Raw genomic sequence first — 23,898 nt, 5'->3', positions numbered from 1 at the left:
GTTTTTATCCCTGTAGGGGAAGTGGGAGTTTCCAGTACAACGTACCGTCTGTTTTGATAGCCAGTGCATTTAGCAGATTCGGAAACCTGCTGTAATCTAACAGTGTTGTTTCATCATTCTTTGATTACGTCTTTGTTTATTTTCTTGTCGGGAGTTTGTGTGTGTAAGTAGAAAAAGTTGGCTTTTTTCATTTTGGAATATATTTGACTTGTTCTTCATAGGGAAAAGTGCAAATTGCAGAAAATTTCCTTTTTTCCAAAAGAGAAAAAAATGGACAACACCTATTCCAAAGAATTCATAAAAAAACTGTTGTGAAGAAATATATTTAAAAAAAAACATGGCAATCATCATCTATTAACAATTGTTCTAAATAAAGCAACCACAAAATGATATTGAATGACTTTCTTCATAAAATATCACTATGTCTCGCTATCATACTCTAAATCGCGGTAAAATTTGGTAGTTCACTTGTCATTACAAGCCATAAAACATGCTTTATATGATATATTTTTTAATTTTGTTATTGTCAAAGCATCAAATGGACGCAGTTTATCTAAAGTGTACAATAAAATGATTGTTTTAACTTGCATGAGGAACATGTTTTAGGAGTTACTCTGTCTAAATAGACTCTTTTTTGTGAACAACGTTTCCTCTGATCAATTGTGTAGTCTTTCTTATATGAACTGCTATTCTTACATGATGATAAAGGTAGCAGGAAAAACTAAATTAGTATTTTGATGTCACCTAACCTCCCTTTTTGCTCTGATGCATCAGTGTTACAAAACTCCTCCTTTCAAATGGAAAATAACCCGTCTAAACAAAGAAAGCTATACATGATGGAAAAATAATAAAAAAATATTGCAGAAATATGCATTTGTCTGATCATGCTTGTCACTTTGAAAAGTACAAAGATTTATTTAGTCTGAAGCCAGACCTTTAAGCTGATCGCTTCAGACCACATGGTTCAGTTGCAGACTGCTTCTGGGGGCTCATTTCCAATGAAACTATTGCTCTACTGTATGTAGACCAATCCAACTCTGCAGAGACTCTTGCTGAATGCAATCAAGTTAACAGATTTACCATGCCTCCCCCTGGTGTTGAGAAGAATACAGAAAAGCTGGTTATTATATGAGTACAATGGAAACAAGAGTAGGCTTATGTCTCTATTTCTTCCATTTCAGATCCAGCCCTACCACAACTGTAGGAAGTCACTGATGAAGATGATGTACTGCTCCTACTGCAGTGGATTGCCCACCATTAAGCCTTGCAATAATTACTGTCTCAATGTTATGAAGGGTTGCCTTGCCTACCAGGCTGAGCTGAACTCTGAATGGAACAAATATATCAGTAAGTTATCACATCGTAGGGATGAGTACTTAATTGGTAATATTATTCTTTTTCTACCAGAAATTCTGTTTAGGATTATGTGATAGCCTTGTATACTTGCAAATGAAAGTTGTCAGGGTGTTAAGATACATTAAAGTATCTGTGTGTCTGTGTGTATGACTAGCCATTTGTGTCCTGTATGTTGATATATCCCTAGCTCTGTATATGGCTAAAAGAAGTGACAATTTAGAAAAGGACCCCCTGGTGACACAGTACAGAGGCCCCTGTCCTGTCAAATAGCAGGTTAACGTTCATCAGGTACAACTTTCCACATGCAAGGTTCAAAAGGTGACCATCTTAAGTCAACATTTTTCTTTGGTCTGTGGCATCACTGCCAATCTTTAAATAGTTTCCATTTAGGCAAGAACACAGGAATTAAGTTCTTCCATCTAGAGTCTAAAATGTCTGGGCCAAGAGTTCACAACCTGGAGTCAGGTGACAGCATCAGGTGACCAGTCCTGACCAATCACCATCATCCATGTTCAGTGGTAACATTATGGGATGTGGAAGTGGACAAACATGAATTATTTGATACCTGAGTTCTAATAATCCATTTCCAGGACCTTAGAGGTTATAACATTATAACATGAGGGGCCCTGGGAGTGTATAAAGCTGGTGTAAAGAGTAACAGGACTCTTGAAATTCTAACATTCAGGTGTATTGTTCATTGGGTCATTAAGTGGGCAGTTGTCCACTGGACTGGAGTGGACCCAGGGTGGACACAGGGGAGGAGCTGATTAAGATGGATTACCAGGTGTTAATCCTCATTAATCCCCAATTGTTGATACATTAGTCATCCTATACTGATGTAGAGAAGTTTGTAAAGAGGGCAGGGTCGGGGGTGGGGGGGGGAGAAGATTTGTCATAAGGCGTGTTTATGTTCTGTATCTGAATATTTTTCTTTCACACATAAATGGGTGCACGTGCATACACACACACACACACAGACACAGACACACATACAGCATTATCAGTCCAATAGCAGTAAAATCCTATTTGAAGTTATGGTGTTATTGTCTTGTCTGTCTGGGTTATTTCAGCAGGTATGCAGAATCAGTGGAGATATTCTAGTCAATATTTTGCTAACCTTCGCCAGCAGTTTGATCTCCTCTCCCTCAGAACAACATACTTCTCATACTTGACATTCCTGCCTCTTTCCACTGGAGAAGTTCAATATTGACAGTCTCTGAGGGAATTGTGGCTTGAAGGGTCCGGCTTACAGAGGCCACTGTTGTGTCTGTCCACTTCTTGTTGACCTGTGTCTACTGACATAGGCCTTTTGTTGATACACTCAGTGTTGACCTATTGTTGACCTGTTGTTGACCTGTTGTTGACATTGTATGACAGACTAGATGTGGATGCCTTTGTAAATATGAACTTAGACTGAAGGGGCTTATGATGTTACAACATTTGACAAAATGTAGCCCCTTTTACCTGGGGCATTCAAAACCCAAGTATAGACAGTGAACAAACTTGATATTTTCAGTGTCACTGGGTATTCCTCAAATATTCAGATTTTTACAGGATTTGCGCAAGAACTCGAAATTTAACCTAAATAATTTAGCCCTTGTGATAAAAGTTCAACATAGCTGTTCCATTAAAATTTTGCTCTCAAGAAAGAAAGAAATGCCTGGAAATTGTCTTCTTGTTGTCTGTATGCTGTACAGTTTGTACACATGTACTGTTTAGTTTGTACATATGTGGTATGAGGGCCATACCATAAATACACAGCTACAAATATTTGGATTTGAGAATGAAAGAAACAGGGTTTGGAAAAAGAAGAAAGAAAACAGGTTCAACATTCCAACTGTTGATAGATTAATAAGAGGAGGAAAATACGTCATAATTCCCAACCCAAAACCCATGTCTTTACTCTAAAAAAAAAAATGGCGTTTCATGATAATTATATAATCATGAGCTTTGAATGCCCTCAGATTATGTTTTGCAGTAAACATAATTCAATTTGTCCTTATATATAGTTCATTTGGAGTTTATTTTAAAAGAAAGAAAATGTTGAATCAAAGAGCTACTGAGTCTTTGGTTTTATGAATGTGCACTACCCCCCCCTCACCTGACACACTCACAAAAAAAAAAAAAAGATGGAAAGAAAAGAAACAAAAAAATGGGAAAGAAATGAAAGAAAGTCTAGGTAATCTAATTGTCAAGAATGTTTGAAGATCTCCTGCCTTGGAAAGAGTACTTATAAATGGAGCATGTCTAAAATAAGACCAAGGCTGACACTGTGAAAAGCAAAGTGTTTGAAGTTAGAAAAGAAACAGACACGGAGCTCTTACAGAAGGAATGTTTGCCGTTGGAGATATGAACATGTGCTTTATGTGCCAATTTTTAAAAAGGATCCCTTTGTAAATTGATTGATGCGTTTTTTTTTGTTTTTTTTTTTCAGGAAGATAATGTGTTTAGGTCTGTTCAAGAAGTCAAAGATATTCTGAGTATTGCAATTGATTAGTCGTTTTTATTGCATCCTTTGAAATGCCCCTTAACGCGGATTTGTTTTTTAACGAGATAAGCCACAGTGAACGCTGTCAAGTGGTCTGACACAAACCAAAGATGGGTGTGACACTAAGCGGAAGGGAGGGTAGACTTTCGTTGATAAAAAATAATGATGTAATTGTTGAATGGAAGCAGTTGGTAAATGTTGGTATGATGACAATTCTTGCTTGATGCCTGAATTGCATTAGAATTTCCTGTTTGGTAAACCACAATGCATTGTATCAACAAAAAGGGAAGTGGGAAAAAAGTTATCTCTTGTTATATCTTGCAATTATGTCATCTGCAAAAATAAGTAAGTAAATGATTTTTTTTTACAAAAATATTTGGACAACACTGTTATGAGCTGAGGTTCTATAAAAACAATTTGCATATATGTTGAACAGAAAAAAAAGTCCATTAACCACTTTTTACTTTGCATATCATGTAAATTCTTAACATTTCAGTTTTAGGACTTCAGCCTTTCAGTCATTTTGTGTATTCTAAACAAATCCAAGAGACCAATTTTTCATATTCTAAAGAAAGGAATTTTGTTATTTTCAGATGAACTTATCAAGGTTGCCAACCGTCTGATGACATCATTCAACATTGAGCAGGTTGTGGACCCCATGGACGTGAAGATTTCTGAGGCCATCATGAACCTGCAGGAAGGCAGCGAGAAGATCCGACAGCAGGTAGGTGCCATGCCTGACACCTTGATACAGCAAGAATATGTCATACCCAACACACTGTCATATCTAACATACTGCCACATTTAACACTGTCACACCTAACACATTGTCACATCTAACACACTGTCACACCTAACACATTGTCACACCTAACACATTGTCACACCTAACACATTGTCACATCCAACACAGGAATGAGTGCTACCATATTGTTTGATCTAGAACTTTTTAGAAAAAAGATCATTTTTGCCTAGGAACGTGTCAGTGTTTGAACATGTCACTTTTTTCTCTGATGATATGTTTTTCATCCATGAAATAAAGGAAATTAAATGTCAAGTGGAAAAAAATGAGTGCCTGCACTATGCTGGCTGTGTATGCTCACCATATTCCATCATCATCAAAATTCAATTTCGCCAGCGCTGAAGCTGTGTTATCTGTTATAATGTAATACTGGATAATCCTGACCTCCCAAGCCTTCTCATGGCTGACATGGAACAATAAAGTCCTTTTTTTTACCAGCTGCCATTTCCCATAGAATTCTCATTTGTCTGTTTGGTTTATCTGACAAGCTGGCATGTTTGATTGTTTTTGTCCCTTTTTTTCATAGAAGGAACAAGTTTTTGGGTTTTAGGTGGAAAATGTTTGAAATTTTATTGATTGCTAAGGAGTTTAAAAGATGGATGGCTAAGGAGGGAAGGGGGGGGGGGAGGATGCAAATAACTAACAACGGGGAGCTGGATCCTTAGTGATAAGTTTAAGGCTGTGTTCCCAGAGCTTTTAGATCAATCTATCCCCGCAGGGAATCTCACTAGATTACTGTCAGATAATCCGGCTTAAATGTCCGTCCCACCTACTACAAGCTGTAAGGAGGTAATTAACTTTCGTGTCCGCTCGGCTGACAGCTATTTAGTGTGAACCCCCAGGGAGTTAGGTCGATCTAAAGTAGATCGATCTAATCTCTGGAAACGGGGTCTAAGTTTTTGGCTTAGAGGTAACTCTGATCTAATTATTAATATGATAACTTCTTAGGGTTCTAATACACAGTTAAACCTCAGATAAGAAGATAGAAGAGCAGCTTACATGTGTCATCTTACTAAAAGCTGGCTAAGCTGAACTAAGTATTACACTGATCTCCCAGGAATAACAGGTGTTCTTGGAAAATATGAACTAAGATTAGAGATATGTGATAATAAGAACAACAGGAGAGAAGTTTCACTGAAGTGACTGGTGTGAATTTAAGTGTTGTTCTCAGAAATTGAGGTAAATGTGGAATGGTTGGCTTAGTGTTGGATGGAGAAAGGATTGCTATTTAGGGATTCTAGTGTCAGTTTATCAGGATTTGTTTTCATGGGTATTGCCACCAGGAAAGCCAGTTGGCATCTCCAAATTAATTATTCAAGAAAAAACTAGGGAATATAGTGAACGATTGCAGAAATTAGAGTAAATGTGAAAAAAATGTCTGACATTAGTCTGATTAACCATTCAGGATACAAGGATAAAAGTTGAGGAATGACAGTATTATTTTAACCACGATCAGTTTTGTTTGGTATTCAGTGAAAAACTCCCAAATATTTATCAGCAGGTTGTATTGTGTCAGATACCCCAGTCTGGGGAGTATTTACTCTTGGGTCTCTTGTGCTAGCCACATATATTTAACTCTGTTTCCTATAACAGTGGAGAAATCTGGCACCAGAGCTCCATTAAGACATCGGATGATATCAGATACGTGACATCTCTCTGCCACAGCCCTGGTTGTTCACTGTGAACGATCTTGATTCTGTCAAAATGCACACCCCATTTTGAACAAGATGGCTGGCACGTTCCTCATTGTCGGCTTTTGTTGTGTTTGAACGTATAATTTGGGCCCCTGGTTCAGGGAAAGACATGATTGAAGTTCTATTATTGCAGGATGTTTTCCCCTAATTGTACATCATGTTGATTACAGTGATGATGAATGTTGAAAATTTGTGAAAAATGTTGTGGCCCAAAATTGCAATCTTGATATAAGAAAGAACACAGCCAAAACAACAAAGAAGCTCGTTTTTTTATCTTCACAGTGGTATTTGTAATGTAACTTGTTTTAAAATGTGTTTTCTTCTTCTTTTTTGCTGTAGGACTGAGATTGTTTTAAGATTGTAGTAAGTGTGTATACCAGATGTCTGGGTGTGATAGCAAGCAGTGCCTCCCTACAGGAATCCTGTTGAACTTTTTGTTTATTGAGGACATTACATTAGTTTTGGAAACACCCTGTAATTATCAAGTCTCTGTGATCAAAGACAGATCTTGTTCTGGGGGTTAAGAAAACCTGTTCTTTTTTTTTTAACGTTCCTTTGCCAAAACATGTTTTTCTGCTTGTAAATCCAAGACAAAGTGTTTGTTTTAAATTTTAATTCCTTTTTAAAAAGGGGTGGGTAGGCTACTTTCATTTATGTTGTTTGTATACTTGGTTTTTGGTTTTGAATGCCAGAGATCCACTCTGGATCAAAGTTCAATCTAGGTTCTGTACCATTTCTGAAGTTCCGTTATCTGAGGGGTTAAAAGGTCCACTGTTTCAGAAAAAGAACCCCTGGCCACTACAAGTGCCACAAGGCCATACCTTTTCAGTATACTTTCAAAGATACATGAGATGGTAATGGTTATTGCCTACATCATGAACATAGTTGGTGGCTCTTCTCCATATGTTACTGTCAATGTGTACTGGATGTGGGACAGGCATACCTGACATGTCACTGCCCCGCCCCCCTCCGCCCCCGGCATGCCTCTGTGTCCCTGTCACCAAGGCATCACTTCCAGGTGTGCTCACTCTGTCACTGTGTCACACTGAACTCAGTTTAGTGACAAAAAGCTCGTGCATTGTCACGTAAGGTCGTGTCCTGTATTTGTAATGTCATATAACACAGCTCTACAAGACAGGTCGCCCTCGAAAGCTGTACAGTTTGACAGCTTCAGGGTGGAGGTTGTCTGCAGGGTTAAGAGGGAATACTCGGTGCTGAGTTGTAATGGGGGGGGGGATATTTATAGCCCTTCTTACACTGAACTGGACTGGTGTACTTATACAAGTCCTTGCATGTAATTACGCAACCAAGATGTTACTCTCTTCTGCAAATTTGATTCCTGTTAGATAAGTTAATTTTTAGGCCCTGTGTGTGCATGTGCGTGGATGCGTGTGTTGGAGGGAGAGTCAGTGTAGGTTGCACTCTTATCTAAGAGCCATGCTATTAAATAGTCCATCTGTAAAAGTGAACTGGTCCAGGCTGTTTCACTAAGTACACTATGTGATGTGAGAAGGTCCATATAGTAGTGTTCATCCCATTACCTTCCTCTCCTCTCTACATATGTATGGGCCAGACTGTCAGAGACCATTACTCCTCTTAATGGATCCTGTATCATTTATTAATACTACATATACTTCCGTTTGTCGTGTTCACTCAGATTATGAGAGCCCGAAGTTCATGAAAAATTAACCAGAGTAATGGTTGAGAGGTGATTAACTAATCAGAAGTCTCGTAAAGTCATTTGTTATGTGGTATAGTGGCTGCAGCACTGGGTGTGATGGCACACATTATGTTACTTTGTCTGCATTTTTGATATGTATATAATGGTATTGATTCACATTATTCCAATCACGTAAGTATTCCATCTTTTAATTGTGTAAAGGTTTATTAATTGAAGTTATTCACAAAGTCTTCTCTCTAATCTCAATCCAACTCAACTTCTGTATCACCCTTTTCTTCAGGAATATCTCTCAAAATATTATTTTGGGAAATCTATCAAGTCAAGTTTTATTTAAACTCGGTGACTAATTGCCATAGCAGTGGGATCTAAATTATACCATGAATAATCTATAACAATGTCTACTAAAAGTCCTATGGGAAGTGATCGAGGGCATGGTCTGTTATTTGCACTGGTCACCAGGCTAATAGTTTAACTCTCTCTCTCTCTCACTCTCTCTCTCTCTCTCTCTCTCTCACAATTCATTAACATTCAATGGTCACTTACTTCATCTCCCTGCTTATCATAATTCCACCATCTTACTCAAGGACTTGGGACACTGTAACCTCTCACTGTCTCCCTGTCCTTGTTGCACCAAGGGACCCCCCTCCCATCTGTGACAGAGAAATATGAAGATGAAGAGGGGTCCCCTTCAGCATGTTTGGCAGGGACTGCCTCAGTACTTTGCCAGGTACAGAAGACCTTGTTGTAAGACTTCACCTCAGGGGACATAGTTGTGTCAAATATACTTTTAAAACAACATTGAGATCTGTTGAAAACATGTGGATTTACAAATATTCCACCATGTATTGTACCCCAAAATTTCCACAAAATGTTTTATGTAGGTGTCATGTTTTTTTCCTTTGATGATTGCATGAATTTCCCTTTTATTCATAAAAAAACAAAGATTTTGCACTCCTAGTGTCTGACTCAGCTAAATGTTATACGTTGTTTGTTGACAAGTGGCCACAATAATTTAAATTTTATTTGTGGTCAAAGATAATACAATGCCTGTGTGTGTGGAGAAAAAAAATAGAAAAGAGAAGATAAAGATTTCTATAGTAATTGTTTTAAATAAAAGAAATGATGATGACTGTGCTGCAGATTTCATTTCATCAAAGTGGCATTGACAGGTCCATTGTTGGAGTGTGTAGCCGCATAACTGGTCGCTCACAGACAGAAACCACAGGCAATATGGTATGGGATGAACAATAGAACAAAGTCCGGAGGGCAAAATTAATAGTGATTTTATCAAATTTTTGTCTGATTCTGGATCTTGTTATGTTTGCTGTTATCTATCAATTGTACCAGTTGTTAGGTTTTACTTAATCTGCTCCTAATTATACAGAATCTAAGTACTTGTGTGTTCTACAACTGATGGAACAAAAAAAAAAAAAAAATAAGAACAATCTTGTTATATATAAATTTTATGTGTTCCTCATATTAACATGACTGAATTCATTTTCTGTTTTAGATGTTTTCTGTTTTTCTGTTATCATGTCTTTTATCTTCTGTAATGAAAGGAAAGTTTAATGTTGTTGAACTATAGAAAACCCAAGTCAACAGTTTTTCTTTTTAATTGAAATTGTCATGTTGGAAATCATTATTACTGCTTGTAGTGTGGAAATTGAAAACACTGTCCAGTCAATTAACAAGGTAAAAGTGGAAGATTGGTAGCTCTGCAGAACAAATGGTCCTTTCTTGTCCTTGATTCTTAGAGAAATCTGCAGCATTGAGAGAAAGAACAGGAATAAAGTATAAGTTTATCTAGACTCTATGAATTTGAGTTTAGTAAGCAGGTCCTGAAGACCCCTTTGATATTGCTGGCAACAATTCTGTCTGGAATTGAGACTAATTTCACATGTAATTTCCTGGAGCTTTGTGATTTCCGTGATAATTTACCAGGAGCCCTTTGCCACCTCAGAGTGCTGAGAACCTCCTAGAAACGCAGGAATTTTACAACTGGTGTGGCTTTAATTCAACCGATCATGGCATCTCTAGCTGAATATAACACTAATCTCTGCTATTTAGGGGTGGGGGTGCACAGTATTAGATAGAAACGTAGATAATGGATATATTAAGATTAAAGATGGTTAGATAATCCTCTTTAATCCCAGAATTATGCCAGAATTATCTCTGAATCACACTGCTAAGCCAGTGCTCTTGGATGCCAAATTTGCATAGATTTTCGATGGAATTAGTAGAACTCTGACACAGTGAAAACTTCCACTATCTGGTGCCATGCTATGCTAGGGTTGTGTCTGGTTCACATTTAAAAACAATCATATTGTGCAATTAAGTTTGAATAAATAGCTAATATGATCATAACAATGAAGTCCGCATCCATCTCGCTGTGTTATGGACAACCATCAGTCTCTACTCGCCACCCAGAATTACTCTCCTCAAATGTGGCATTTTGTAGAAATTAATAGTTAATGTGACTGGGAAGCCAAACTTAGTTAATCCTCGCCATTATTGACTGGTCTTTATTTCATTGCCGTATTAATAATAAAGTGCCTGGTCTGTATGTTGTGAACATTATGGACGTGGTATTGGATTAGAGGATTGAAGTGACAGCCCATTGTCTGGCCTTGATAGGGCTGGGTTTTGTCTGTTATTTCTTGGAAATCCTTTGTGAAATGGTAATTTTATTTTTGTTGAAAATCACTGGGTGATTAGCTGGCAAAGTGAAAACATTCTTAAAAGGATTGTGTTAATAGTGAGCCAATGAAGACCAGGAATTTAGATTTAGATGAGTAACAACAAAAAGCCTTAAAAATTATATTAACAAGATACTTAGTTCTCTCATTGTCTTCTACGTATTAAGCAATAAAAGTAAAACATTTTGAACATGCTTCGGTGGATATGCACTAAATGCATCAAGAATGTTTTAAAATCTGTTTCTCCAGAACTTAATAAAGCCTGATATTGGACCAAAAAGAAAAGATAAATTCTTCCAGTTTCACTACAGCTTAGCTACGCAGTGGAGGTGTTTAGCAGGTGTAACTTAAAAAGAGACATGTATATAGTTGATGACAGCTCAGCACGTGTCCTTGCATGTGTCACACGATTTATTATGTCACTTTATATCACCTTAACGCTAGGTTCTATAATGCTTACCGTAGCGTTGTTGTCACCTTTGATGACTTGAGTTATTGGTAGAAATGATCCCCCCCAGACCCTGCTTAACTGATTTCTAAAAGGGCTGAATTAAAAAAAAGAGCTTGAGTTAAAAGTTAACGAGATTGTGTCAGTTCATGTAGAAAAATTCCAACATTCTATAGAATCAGTTTTCATGTTTTAGATATAAACATTCTGGACTCTCTTTATGCAACTCCAGGCTCTGCATTTTAAACATTTTCATTCCACTTCTTGTGTAGAACCTAAATCAAGAGATCAAAACAACTCCATTTAACTCCACAAGATTTAATCAAGCTCATAGGGGTAAAAAAGCGGGCGGATTTGGTATCGGTATTATCTGAACTGGAAACGTGAAAAGCCATCAGCTCTTCCCTGTGAGGACCACCCATTGGTGTATTAGCTACATGAGTGGGTATGAAAAGAAGTTGAAGATTGCATGTACAGTTAAAGCTGTGGTAGTTACACCTGGGCAGACTACAGTTGAAGGGTGCAGCAAGGAGATAAATTGGGGTGGCCATTGTTTGTCTCCTTCTGATGGAATTCCGAAATCTGTATCGTGAAAGAAATGATCAGAACTTGAAAGTTGGTCTGGAATTTGTAACTGAAAGATTGGGACTGCTAGTTTCAATCTAGAAGAGATCTACAGGCCCTGGGGTCTATTGAAATGTAGAAAATTGGCCTGAAACAATAGCTTTCATTTTATGATGTAGGCCCACTTTCCTCAGTTGAGTGAACTAAGTAAAACCAGTGGTGCTGGTGATGGGGGGGGGGGGGGGGTATATCCCTCAAATCATGCCACATATGTTCCCCTCTCTCTGCCTACACAGTGACGATCAGCTGCAGTAATCACTTTATTTTGAAATAAGAAAAGAAAAATCCCCCCCACCCAACCTCTGTTCATTGATTTTAATGGCTGATTCATTATCCCTTCCTGTTCTAATGCAAACCCACTGAAAATGATGGCTTAAAGCACTGTGGTCCAATAAATGGGTGCAAATACATGCTAAGTGACAAATGATCAGATTTATCTGCTCATGTTTAGCTCATTACTGCTAGCCTGCCTCTGTTCATAGTACAGTGATAGATGGGTGTTGTCCCCCAGTGAAGGATTGCTGTACTCTGTATTGATTCTTGGGTATTTGGTAATGTTAGAGAAAATCATAGTGAAAAGCTTGAATATGACTTTTTTTCTGCTGAGGCAAATCATAAGACAGTCGATTACTATACTCTTCATAGATTTCTTGAGTCTCTGGAAAATTTGTGAATTATTTTGTTTCTAAGAAGCATGTTTGTTACTGTGATTCTGTTTAATAAAATACATTGCAACATTTTGGATAAAATTCTGTAATATTCATACTACTTATCATATTGTCAGTTTGATCACTGTGTTTTGTCTATTTCAGTCATTCGTGTTCATAGCAAGGTTTGCTCTCTGTACTGGACTGCTAGGCAAGAGAACCAGCATTCCTTTGCATGAGCGTGGTCTTAAGGGTCTTTCTAGGCAATTAAAACCTTTGAGTTTCAGCCAAATGTTATATGAATTTTGATGAATTTGTGTCCGCCTTGCAGGCATTTACTTTCACATGGGAAATATTCCACCCAGATTTCTCCTAAAATGGCCACTTAAAATACCATTATTCTACTTCTGGCGAGATAAGACCATCCAGACTGATGAATTGTTTTTTGGTTTCTTTAAACCTGCTCTTTTAATTTCCACTTACAACCTCTGAAAAATTATCTTTTGGATATTTTTTTGTTTGGAGATAAATGCATCTATTAATGGATTTTCAGGCAAGGGGTTTGGTTATCATCATGATTGCTTTTTTGCTGATCACTAAATCCTCTCCATATTGTAACTGAAAAGTAAGTGGTTGAGCAGCAAAGGTTTTGTGTAGAAAGCAACTACGTATGGAACAGTTACTCATACATACATGGAATGCAATTTTACCAGTAAGCTTACTGGAATAATCAGCACTTATAAGAAGAATCTCATGGTTGCACTGTCATGGCTTATTATCACTGTATGGTTTAATAGGGGTGTGATTCAACTGTCAAAATTCTGATAGAAGACTACAATTTTGTTAGTTAGATTTGTAGGAAATAGAGATGAAATGAAATGATGATAACTACGTTAGAATGAATACTGATGATGCAAAGCATGACACAACAACTATAATTTTGACAGTTTTTCAAAGCTTTATTGATGGAAATGTTTTTATCAGCCACAAAGATAGAAAATTGATTTGTCTTCATTAAAACCATATTTTCCTCATGGTAAATTGTGCACGCAGATGCTGAAAAGAAGATGAGATAAGGCTTTTTATTATCCTGCTTCTATTTTTCTCCCGTAAAAAGTGAAATAAATCATTTCTTGAAGAAATTGAATGCAGGATAATATCGTCCTATTGACTGACAACACAACGTTATTGGACATTTCATCCGTAATGTTTGTCTACTTCCTCATTTCTCTTGTTGACTGGGAAACCGCATTTGTTCATTACCATGTGAAATCGACACGCATCAGAAGAAATTGACGACTGATGAAACTGACATCATGTGAAATGAACGTGAAATGAGTACGAGATCCATTCATCCCGTTTTTCCTTCCTTTGTCTCAGACTTGGCCTGACCTTAATACGGAGATAATATCTCCCCGTTTTTCTCTCCAATTATCCCATATTGATTTACAAGGGCATTAAATTGCTTTTGGTTTAACCCTAGAAACAAATGTTATAGATAATAGTAGGAGGTTCTGTTTGTTAGGAAAACAATAGAAAGTGTTTGCTTGCTTCTTAACAAACTCCCTATAGTGTGTTGGTGTGGAGACATCAGATGGCAGTATGTTTGATCAGACAATTATAACCTCAATATTTTTGGTAATTGTGGAGGAAATGCAAAAGTACGATGTCTGTAAGACAAAACTGTAGATCTTATTTTTGTGTTGGGAGATGCCAGAGGGGTGAACATCATGATGAAAAAAAAATTAAAACACAACTACACAAGCACCTACTATAGTTAACATATATATAAGGGTGACTGTTAAGATTAAAATATTTTGATGACTTGAGATTAAAAATATTGTGGTGATTACTCAAAAGAAGTCTACTTTCTAGTGAAATCATAAGTTGGAAGTATTGAGGATTAGAATGGCTAAATATGGTCTACAAACACACATCACTTCACAGTATTTGAAACCACTCATATTTTCAGTGATTCACCACCTCGTTAATTAGACTTCAGAATTTTCATTCCTCTCATCGCTAATTCCCAGTCTGTGGAGAAGGCTGAGTCACCACATCTAGTTCTGTAGCTCACTACATGAATTGATCAGACAATTTTTGCTACATGTTATCCATAGAAAGGTCCTAATTATAGAGAAAAATTGCCTGGAAGTTGTATGCATAGGATACAGAAATATTGGCCTGTGTAGAGTGAATGGAAGCTTTTATAAAACATGACAATTAATTACTTGCAAATTTCAACGACTACTGTGAACAGAATACATAAGCAGATAATGCTGTTAATTATGTTTAATATGCATTAAGTCATGTAGCAGCAAAAGAAAGAATTGTGCATTAGATGATAAAAATGCTTGCATTTTTATGGAAAATTGTAGGATTGAAAGGATTATGTAGAAAGTTATGATTGTGAATTCTATACACTAGTTGTCAAAGGGTATTTGTACTATATAAAATATTACCTGTTTAAAGGACTGCAATAGACTTAATATCAAAATGCATAAATCTTGAAACAGCAGTTCAATAAAGTCTTGTCCACATCTTGATATTATTTCTCCATATTTTGGAGTTTCTACCAGTTATATTTGGTGAATAACTATAAGATGTCATCGTTCTCTCCACTTCCAGGTTTTCACTTCTTGTGGCCAGCCACGTTTCAAGGGACGCAGGAAGAGGAAGGCGGATTACGAGGAATATGCCTACGGGAACTGGCGTTACCAGCCAACAGGCAATGGCGGCATGGCACGTCCCACGACAGCGGCGGGAACCAATCTTGAACGCCTGGTGTCAGACATAGTGAAGCAAGTGGAAGTGACGAAGGATTTCTGGACTCTTCTCCCCTACACTCTATGTAACCATGACCAGTTTGCTTTCGTCGCCAGGAATGGAACCGAGGGAAATTGTTGGAATGGCGAACACCAGGGGAGGTAGGAAGGGCACTAAGAGTACATTAGCTTTATCAAAATGATCTTTTTAAGTAAGGAATTAAATTTTGCACAGTGTATAAGTTCATTTTCAAGAGAATGATTTTATTTTGTTTAAAATTAGAATGTTGGAAAGTTGCTGTTCAGTTGATTTAAAAACTGCATTCAAGGTATGCATTACTCCTTGGTGAAATCTCTGCCAAATAAATGATCTCAATGCACGTATTCAAATCGGATGTTACTGTTATCTCCGTCAAGGACATAATTTTCATGGCTTTCCTCCCTCTCTCCAGGTATCCCCATGACGTGGTACAAGATGGTATCAAGGCACAGTCGCACAACCCAGAGGTTACCGTGGATACCAGGCGACACAACATGATAGTCCAGCAGCAAATACTGCGCCTGAAACTGATCCACACCAAACTGAGCAATGCCCACCTCGGCCTTGACGTGGACTGGATGGATATGGGTAAGACTGGAAGGCTTGGATATTTGGAGAATATTTACAGTAGCTTTATTATTGTTGAAAATTTTATATTCACTTTCAAGCCTTACAGTGTGTGTCAGTAGGTGAGAACTGTAACAGTTCTGTACTTGTAACGTATTTGGAAAATATCAAGTAACATGTGCCTGTATTTGAAACGCCCAAGGAAAAGGTGAACATAATTGTTTACCCCCTCTGTGTGGGGTCTTTCATTCATGCTTTCTTTCAAACCTACTGTCTTGTGTAAGTGCCACTCACCAGTTGATTTAAAATACACAGTGGTTATATATGAATTTGAAAAAATGAGTTGGCAATTTCTCTCGGGGTTAAGTCATCCCGGTGGTCATTGTGGTCAACAGGGAGACAAATGACCGTCCCTTCTCTCTGACAGCGGTCAGACACTTAATGATCCTTTAAAGCAGCAAAACAAGCTGATTTGCATGAGGCAGAGCACTAGCAACAGAGGGGTTATGGTCCCATTGCATGTCTGGGGTACGTTAACGGGGGCAGGGGGAGCAACGGGTACAGAAAGATGTGGGAGAATTTGGACACTGGTGGTCTGGGACAAGATGATGTGGTCAGAATTTGTTCTTGACCATGAAAAATTTAAGAATATCCTAAAAAGTGAGATGGTCTGATTGGAGATCTGCCTCTCCAAAAAAAATAACAGTAATAATTCAATCAAATGAAAAGTGTGTGGCCTTGAAATTAAAAAGAAGTTAACTATTTAGATGTAAGACTCTTGAGGTTGTGGTCATTCCAAACCTGAATTTTCTGTCTGGAAATTATAAAACCCAAGATATCATGCTATAAACGTATGAAGAAAAACATTTTTAGTTTAGATTCGAAGGAAAAAGACATGCAGCATGCTAAGAGCATTTTTACATTAATATCACCATGATTTTAACCAAGGTGAAAAGGGCAATTCATTGCTGTTCGTTATCAATTATACAATTGTCTTCACTTTAAAGTCTGCATTCCTTGTAGAATGAACAAATTGCTCGGCTCATCAGGGGCGTAGTAATGGCTGTCAGGAGCCTCATTACAAGATCAAAAGAGCAATTTAACATGTAGTATTATGGAGATGTCCAGGCAGTGTCTCTCAATGTGTCTACACAGGAATGGGACAACTTCTCGTGGACTTTGTCTTATAGATTTATTAACATAGCAGTAGAAGACTGCCCATTCTTATATAGATGTTTCAAAATATTCAGAATAAATGGAAAAGTTTTTGAAATTCATAACAAACATTTTTTCTTCTCGTAATTTTTTTTGGCCAATTTATCATTCTGTATAATTCTTGGCTGTTACCATTTTGTTAAATATAAAATTATTCTTGCTGAATAAACAGTGTTTGAAATGGTTGTAGAAACAAAACTGTTGTGTTGTCCTATTGCTTCCTGACTCAGAAAAGAATAAAGTGTACTTTTACAGCTGTATGTCCAGTATTTGTTTACATATTATAATACTAACATTGTTTAAGATGAACAAAGTTTGAGTGAACATTCTGTTTGAGTTTTTACCTATCAGTGAATCTTTTTCTTCCAGCTGACACAATTGATGACACGCTGGTGGATGTTGGTAGCGGCAGTGGAAGTGGCAGTGGCGCAGGCATAGATGATGATGAGAATGGTTCGGGCTACACCTTCCACGAAGACTCCACCACCAGACGTTACAACCACCACCACCATACCAACCCACCAACCAGCACCAGCAAGATGCCACCAACACCAGTGGAAAACAGACCAAGAGGAGGAGCCACTTCCAAGACAGGCTCCGTGGTGATATTGATGTTGCTGGCCGCTGTGACAGCCTGGATACAGAGCAGTTTATGATGAAAAATGATTGTGTGCACATAGTGTGAATGGATTGTGTATTTATACCCATGGTGATACATGACATGTAAACAAAAACTGATGATGTCATCTGTAGATATGATCACAAACTGATGAGGTCATTGTTTTTTATCATCACCATGGCAACTGATCACGTGATGCCTACTATACAGCAGAAGTGTGCTGTGTCTTGCTGGAGTCTGTGATGTATACTAGAAATACAGGGAAAATGACAACATAAAAGATGTTACAAGAAAGCTTCATGATGGAAAGTGTGCGGTAGAAAACAAACAGCAATAAAAGCATACTGCTCTCTAAAGTGAACAAGAAGTGGAGGAGCTATAGAGGTCCACAGCATAATACGAGAAAATTAGTACACAACTTCAAAGAATGCAGAGACTGCATATCTCCATGGTGATAGATGTCTCCATGGAGATAGATGCCATGGCAACCAGTAGATGCCATGGTTACCAGAACTGATGTTGTAGTCCCAGGACTCCAAGCTGACCTTCAGGGCTCAAACAGCCAGGGTTGGCCCAGTTTTTAAGTTAATATTCATATTATTTATTGATTTAATCCTGTCACTTAGCATGCCAGAGGCGTGTTTGATGCGGTTTGATTACTTTAGGACAAAGTGGATTGGTTGATGCAGCATCTAGCGTCTGCGCGGGAGGATCCTGCGCGTGGCTGTGCATGTGTGCGTGCGCGGCATGAAACTCTTGGTGGACAGAGCACTGCAATAGATATTGTGAAAAATATTTTGAACAACTTTTAAGTGTTCTGTACTTCACTGAAATGCAGTGTTCAATGGCAGACTGAATGTAAAGCCTCATTTTATAGTAACGCACAGATTGGAGGAGTTAGACTAGTGCCTGAGTGTGTACTCCATGTTGAGTGGTAGTATTTTGGTTCTTTTAAGCAGGGCCACCATTTTAAATATCTAGGCATTCAACCTTGGTGTCACAGGGAACAAAAGCCTTCTGTCACAGGGAACAAAGCTGTGAAGACATCACAGGGAACAGAACTGTGGGAAATACCACAGAGATATTTGTTACACAAGTTGTGATTGGTTTGTTATTGAGTGTCACAGGGAACAAGACCAGAAGATTGTCACAGGGAACAGGTTCACGGACAATCATGCTAAGAAAAGTGTGTCACATAGAAATAAATGAAGGCACTTGAAAATTTCATAGTTAGTATGATTATATTCTGTACAGGTGTTATCCAATATGTAGTTTTACTTTTATTTTGCCTTTATTTTATTTTTATTTCATTTTTTGAGAGACAAAACACAACTTATTCTTATTGATTAGATTTTTAGATTTAATTTCATGTAACTTCATCATACCTCGTGTGCGCCTCATTCAAGCTCTAAAAGACTATATTTACAAGTTTTAATATCACATTTTACAATTTACTTTTTAAAAAAAACTTGCCCTGTGTTCTAACTTCACATCCCCTGAGTTCAGGAATGGACTGGTCCAGTCTATGAAGTGAGCTGGTCCATTGCGACCAAGTGGGGGAGAGTGGAGTGATGTATTTTTGCACTCAGGGCGTTGTTTTTCAGCATCATAGAATAGAATCGAAAAAAGAAAATACTTGCCAACATTGGTTTGTTTTTATAGAGAAAAGTTTGATATACTAAAAAAGAAAAATCATGCTAACATAATCCTAAAGATTAGTAATATCTGATATCCAATCTCAACCAAAAAACATATTGATGTTATATAGCAAATCCTTTCACTATTATAGTCTCAAATCATGATATATATGTTAGATTATATGTTTTTGTTTTGTAGAACAATTTATGTTTCTGTAACAAAACACTGGCATTCTGTATTTCAAACATGGAGCTGGTTCAGCCGTTTTCTTTTACAGTCTGTATTACTGCATTTATATTGAGAACACCTACTTCAGTATTTTTTTATACAAAAAATAGTGGGTAGGTGTCTAAAATGGGTTGAAAATAAGTATGTTTAAAATTGTGAATACATGAGAAAGATTCTGAAGGTGAACGAGAGCAACTAAGGAAGAGCTCCCAGACTTTTATCAAACCTCTTTATCCATATTTGATTAACATTTGAAAGGTTTTGATTTTCAATTAGGTCACCTGATCATTTTTGCAAGAAGTGGTGCAAAATGAAATTCTCAATCTTTTTGAATCTTTCTCATTCTGATGTGTGTGTGTGTGGTATTTCATAACACGGAACGTGTTACATTGATAGGGTATTATATATGTACATTAACTCATTAAAGAAATCCTATGAATATTGTATAATACATATACAAGCAGACGACTCACTGTAATCATCATATTCACTCACGTTTATATCAACATAGGGAGCATGTTACATTATTGTAGGAGAGAACACTGTTGTTGTTAATGTATTGTCATTTGTACAGTTAGGCCTCAATTTGGGCAGAATGCACTCGATTTTGTAACGATACACAAGTGACTGCACCCACGCTCTTCTTTTTTTTTTTTGTTACAAATGGGTCTTTGTTCTGATTTCTTATCACCCAGTTTCATGAAAGATAATTTTGTAAACTTCTGGAATACAGCAGGGGAATGTCTTTGAGCAGATAGCACATGAAGGTGAATAGCACCTTACAACAAGTCACAAGATGAAAATTGTTTAAGTATTTGTCTGATTACCTTGGCAACAGGAACCCATAGCAACAGGGTCACATGGTTTTTGGTGTAAGAACTGAAAGTATACTATGATTAACTTTGATATTTCATTTGAAAGCTTAGTGCTATGGAAATGTGAAATGGATATATGTAGTCACCCCAAATCTTATTTTGAGCATCTTAAGTCATCCACTAGAGACCATATTGCATAGAAACAAGAGGCAGTTTTCTCTTGTCTTACTTATAAAGGTTTTTGGTACATGTAGTAACATTTCCGTCCTTTTAGGTCTGCACTGTAGAGAGGATATCATGCTCTACTTTCATTACGTGGCATTAAAAAACTTGCAGTCTTGGGACTTTGCTAAACCTGAGAATGGATCATGGGTTTTCTTAAAAAATGCTTTCTTGTTAGTTTTTTTCTGTGTATATATCAGAGGACATTCTAGTGAGATTGAAGATGTCTTATCATCTTTGGAGAGAGGGAAGGGGGGGGGGTGAAAGCAGTAAGATATTAATAAATGAAGAACACCTGTTCAAACACAAATTCTGGGAGCGTAAGCGTACAGCAAACGTCTTGTTTTGGTGATGTAGAGTACTGCTTAGATGCTCCAAGATTTAGGCAGATGGACCACATTTCAGTTGCTAAACATATTTTTTCTTTCCGTTGTTAAGACAGTTTCTTTGAGTTGACAGTAACAAAAGCTAGTGTAACAGAGTGTGCTGTGCTCTGAAACTGTAAGTTCATTTACGTGTATCTATATAGAAAATCTCAGATGTCTGTTACAGTATTAATTTGTACAGGGTAATTAGAAAAAGTGTAATTATGCAGTAAAGGGAAGATTGAAATAAGTGCTTTTTGTCTCTGTTCCCCATTTGGTACAGACTCCCACTGTATACTGTCATCAGTCATTCATTAAAGTGTTATTTTATTGGAATAAAACTATGCAAAATGCAGTTCCAGTCTTGTGGTTCTTTATTATATATATAGCACTCCACGTCCTGATCTCTTGATAATGTAATTTAAAAGTAAACTTAAAGGAATAATAACTCTTCGTGTGAGAAAAACATTGTGAACAACTCATAGAAATATAATATATTCTGTTTTACCACAAAAACGGCAGTTACAGCTATTTTTTCTGATATCTGAGCTTGTCTTTAGACTACGTGACCTCCATTTATGGCTATACTCTGTTAAAATCTCTTAAGAGTTTTTAACAAAATAACCAAACTTTTTAGAAAAAAAAAACGGACTAACTTTGAATGTAACAAGGCAGCAAAGCTGTCAAATGTACAGACAAAAAACAGGAAATAACTATGCACAAAATAGACTACTGTCAATTCTGATGCAAAAGTACATTATGTTAAACTGCAAATTGAACATCAAATTTTAATTATGCTCAAAAGGTAATACCAATGTAAGTAAAATGTGTAACAAGCATAAGGCTTCAGGCCCATGGGAGTTCAAATTCACACTTTGAAAATGTATAACTTCCAGAAAAAGAAGCCAATTAGACTGCTTTTCCAACTCAGCCTGCATTTTAGTCCTGTATTTTTTTTTTTTTTTTTTTTGAAAGTTTGGCAATCATAAGTAACATGATTTTCCCATAATGGTCATTATGGCAGCAGCACCCAAAATTGTGTTTTCTTCTATTCTGATGCCATATTACATAATGGTTAACAGCATAATGACCGTCAATTTTTAATAATAAAATATACGTATCATGGATTTTCAGCAAATGTGACTAGCATGGGTCTTCAAGCCCGTGGAACTTCAAAAACACACCTTGAAAATGCCAATATGTGAAAAATTAAATTTTCACAAAAAAACTGGCAGTAAGAATTACCAAACAGACTGCATTGCCTACTGAAGCTGTATTTTAGTCCCATGTTTCTTTCCTGTAAGTTTGAGAACAGTAAGTGACATGGTTTTTCTTAAATGGTCATCATGGGAGCAGTGCCCAAAATAGTTTTTTTTTTTTTTTTTTTTTTTTCAAATTTTGATGCAATACATAATGTTTAACAGCATACTAACCATCAATTTTAATAATAAAATATTAGTATTATGGATATTCAGAAAATGTGACTAGCAAAGGTCTTCAGGCCGATGGAACTTCAAAGTCACAACTTGAAAATGCCAAAATGTAAACAAGACATTTTTAACAATTTACAATTTTTAACAATTTTTAACACAAAACAAAATTAACAGTTTACTGCCGTTTTTATATGATCAACTAAGAAAATTGAGATGGGAAAAATATCAATAGAGCAGTGTTAAATGTCCAATTTCTTGCACTCTGAGATTCTGAACATATTGAATGATTGAATCTGAAAAACTGCAATGATGTGAGTTTATTTCCATTTTTGAAAATTAATTACACAATACACCATAACAAGTTTACCATCATTTTTACACAATCAACTAATAATGTTGTAAAGATGCAGGAAATGCCAGACAAAGACTTTTAAGTATCTTATTAATTAAATGATGAAACTGTTAACATGCCTAAGAATTGAATCTGAGGAAATGTGAAAAAACGGCATTTCTTTAAAATAATGACCCGATTATGCTGATTTTTTAACTCAACCTGCATTTTAGCAGGAATGACCACTCCTTTGAGTTTAATTACAATTGGACTATCTGTTTTTCTTATATTGTGTTTACAGTGTTGCATATATGCTGAAAAGTGAAAAAAAAAGCATAACTACTAAAATAGTGGCCCGATCATGCCGATTTTTGAACTTGACCTGCGTTTTAGTAAGATCAATTACTCCTGTGAGTTTTATGACAACAGGCCTATTGGTTTTCCTTGAAATGTATTTACAGTGTTGCATATATACTGAAAAGTGAAAAAACAGCATAACTTCTACAATAATGGCCCAATCATGCTGATTTTCGAACTTGACCTGCATTTTATGAATATTCATCAGCTCTGTAAATATATAGCCAAAAAGTAAAACTGCCCTCCACTTATCATGTTTACAATGAAAGTGCACGGCGCTGGCGACAGCAACAGTGACCGCGACGACAGACGCAGGTGATGGTAATATGTACAGACACATCTGTACATATTTACTGTACTGTTTGAGAACAGTAAGTGACATGGTTTTTCTTAAATGGTCATCATTGGAGCAGTGCCCAAAATAGGTTTTTTTCAAAATTTGAGGCAATATTACATAATGTTTAACAGCATAATGACCATCAATTTTTAATAATAAAATATTAGTATCATGGATATTCAGAAAATGTGACTAGCAAAGGTCTTCAGTCCCAAGGAACTTCAAAGCCACAACTTGAAAATGCCAAAATGTAAACAAGACCGCACTGTTCTGAAATGTTTTTTTTTTTTCATTTTTAACAATTTTTCTATCATAAAACAAAATTAACAGGTTACTGCCATTTTTATACGATCAACTAAGAAAATTGATGAGATGGGAAAAATATCAATACAACAGTGTTAAATGTCCAATTTCCTCCATTCTGAGATTCTGAACATAGTGAATAATTGAATCTGACAAACTGCAATGATATGAGTTTATTTCCATTTTTGAAACTTTATTACACAATACACGATAACAAGTTTACCATC

At 36.7% G+C, this 23,898-nt stretch overlaps 1 protein-coding gene across 1 annotated transcript in view; it reads left to right on the top strand.

Annotated features, from left to right (window-relative positions):
* LOC106161764 (glypican-6-like) overlaps positions 1-21,265 on the top strand; it is a 47,862-nt gene extending 26,597 nt beyond the window's left edge. Inside the window, exons 4-8 of the mRNA XM_086998158.1 lie at positions 1,182-1,347; positions 4,438-4,568; positions 15,065-15,363; positions 15,654-15,829; positions 17,393-21,265. Coding sequence (XP_086854284.1) covers positions 1,182-1,347; positions 4,438-4,568; positions 15,065-15,363; positions 15,654-15,829; positions 17,393-17,679 — 1,059 coding nt within the window. The 3' untranslated portion in view covers positions 17,680-21,265. The remainder of the gene's footprint in view (positions 1-1,181; positions 1,348-4,437; positions 4,569-15,064; positions 15,364-15,653; positions 15,830-17,392) is intronic.
* Positions 21,266-23,898: the final 2,633 nt, after the last annotated feature.

The sequence above is a fragment of the Lingula anatina genome, chromosome 10 (assembly GCF_051362555.1).
Source record: "Lingula anatina isolate TDL-2025a chromosome 10, LinAna3.0, whole genome shotgun sequence".
In the NCBI taxonomy this organism is placed as follows: Eukaryota; Metazoa; Brachiopoda; class Lingulata; order Lingulida; family Lingulidae; genus Lingula; species Lingula anatina.
The sequence above is the reverse complement of the archived record's forward strand: the minus strand, read 5'-3'. Positions and strand labels throughout refer to the sequence as shown.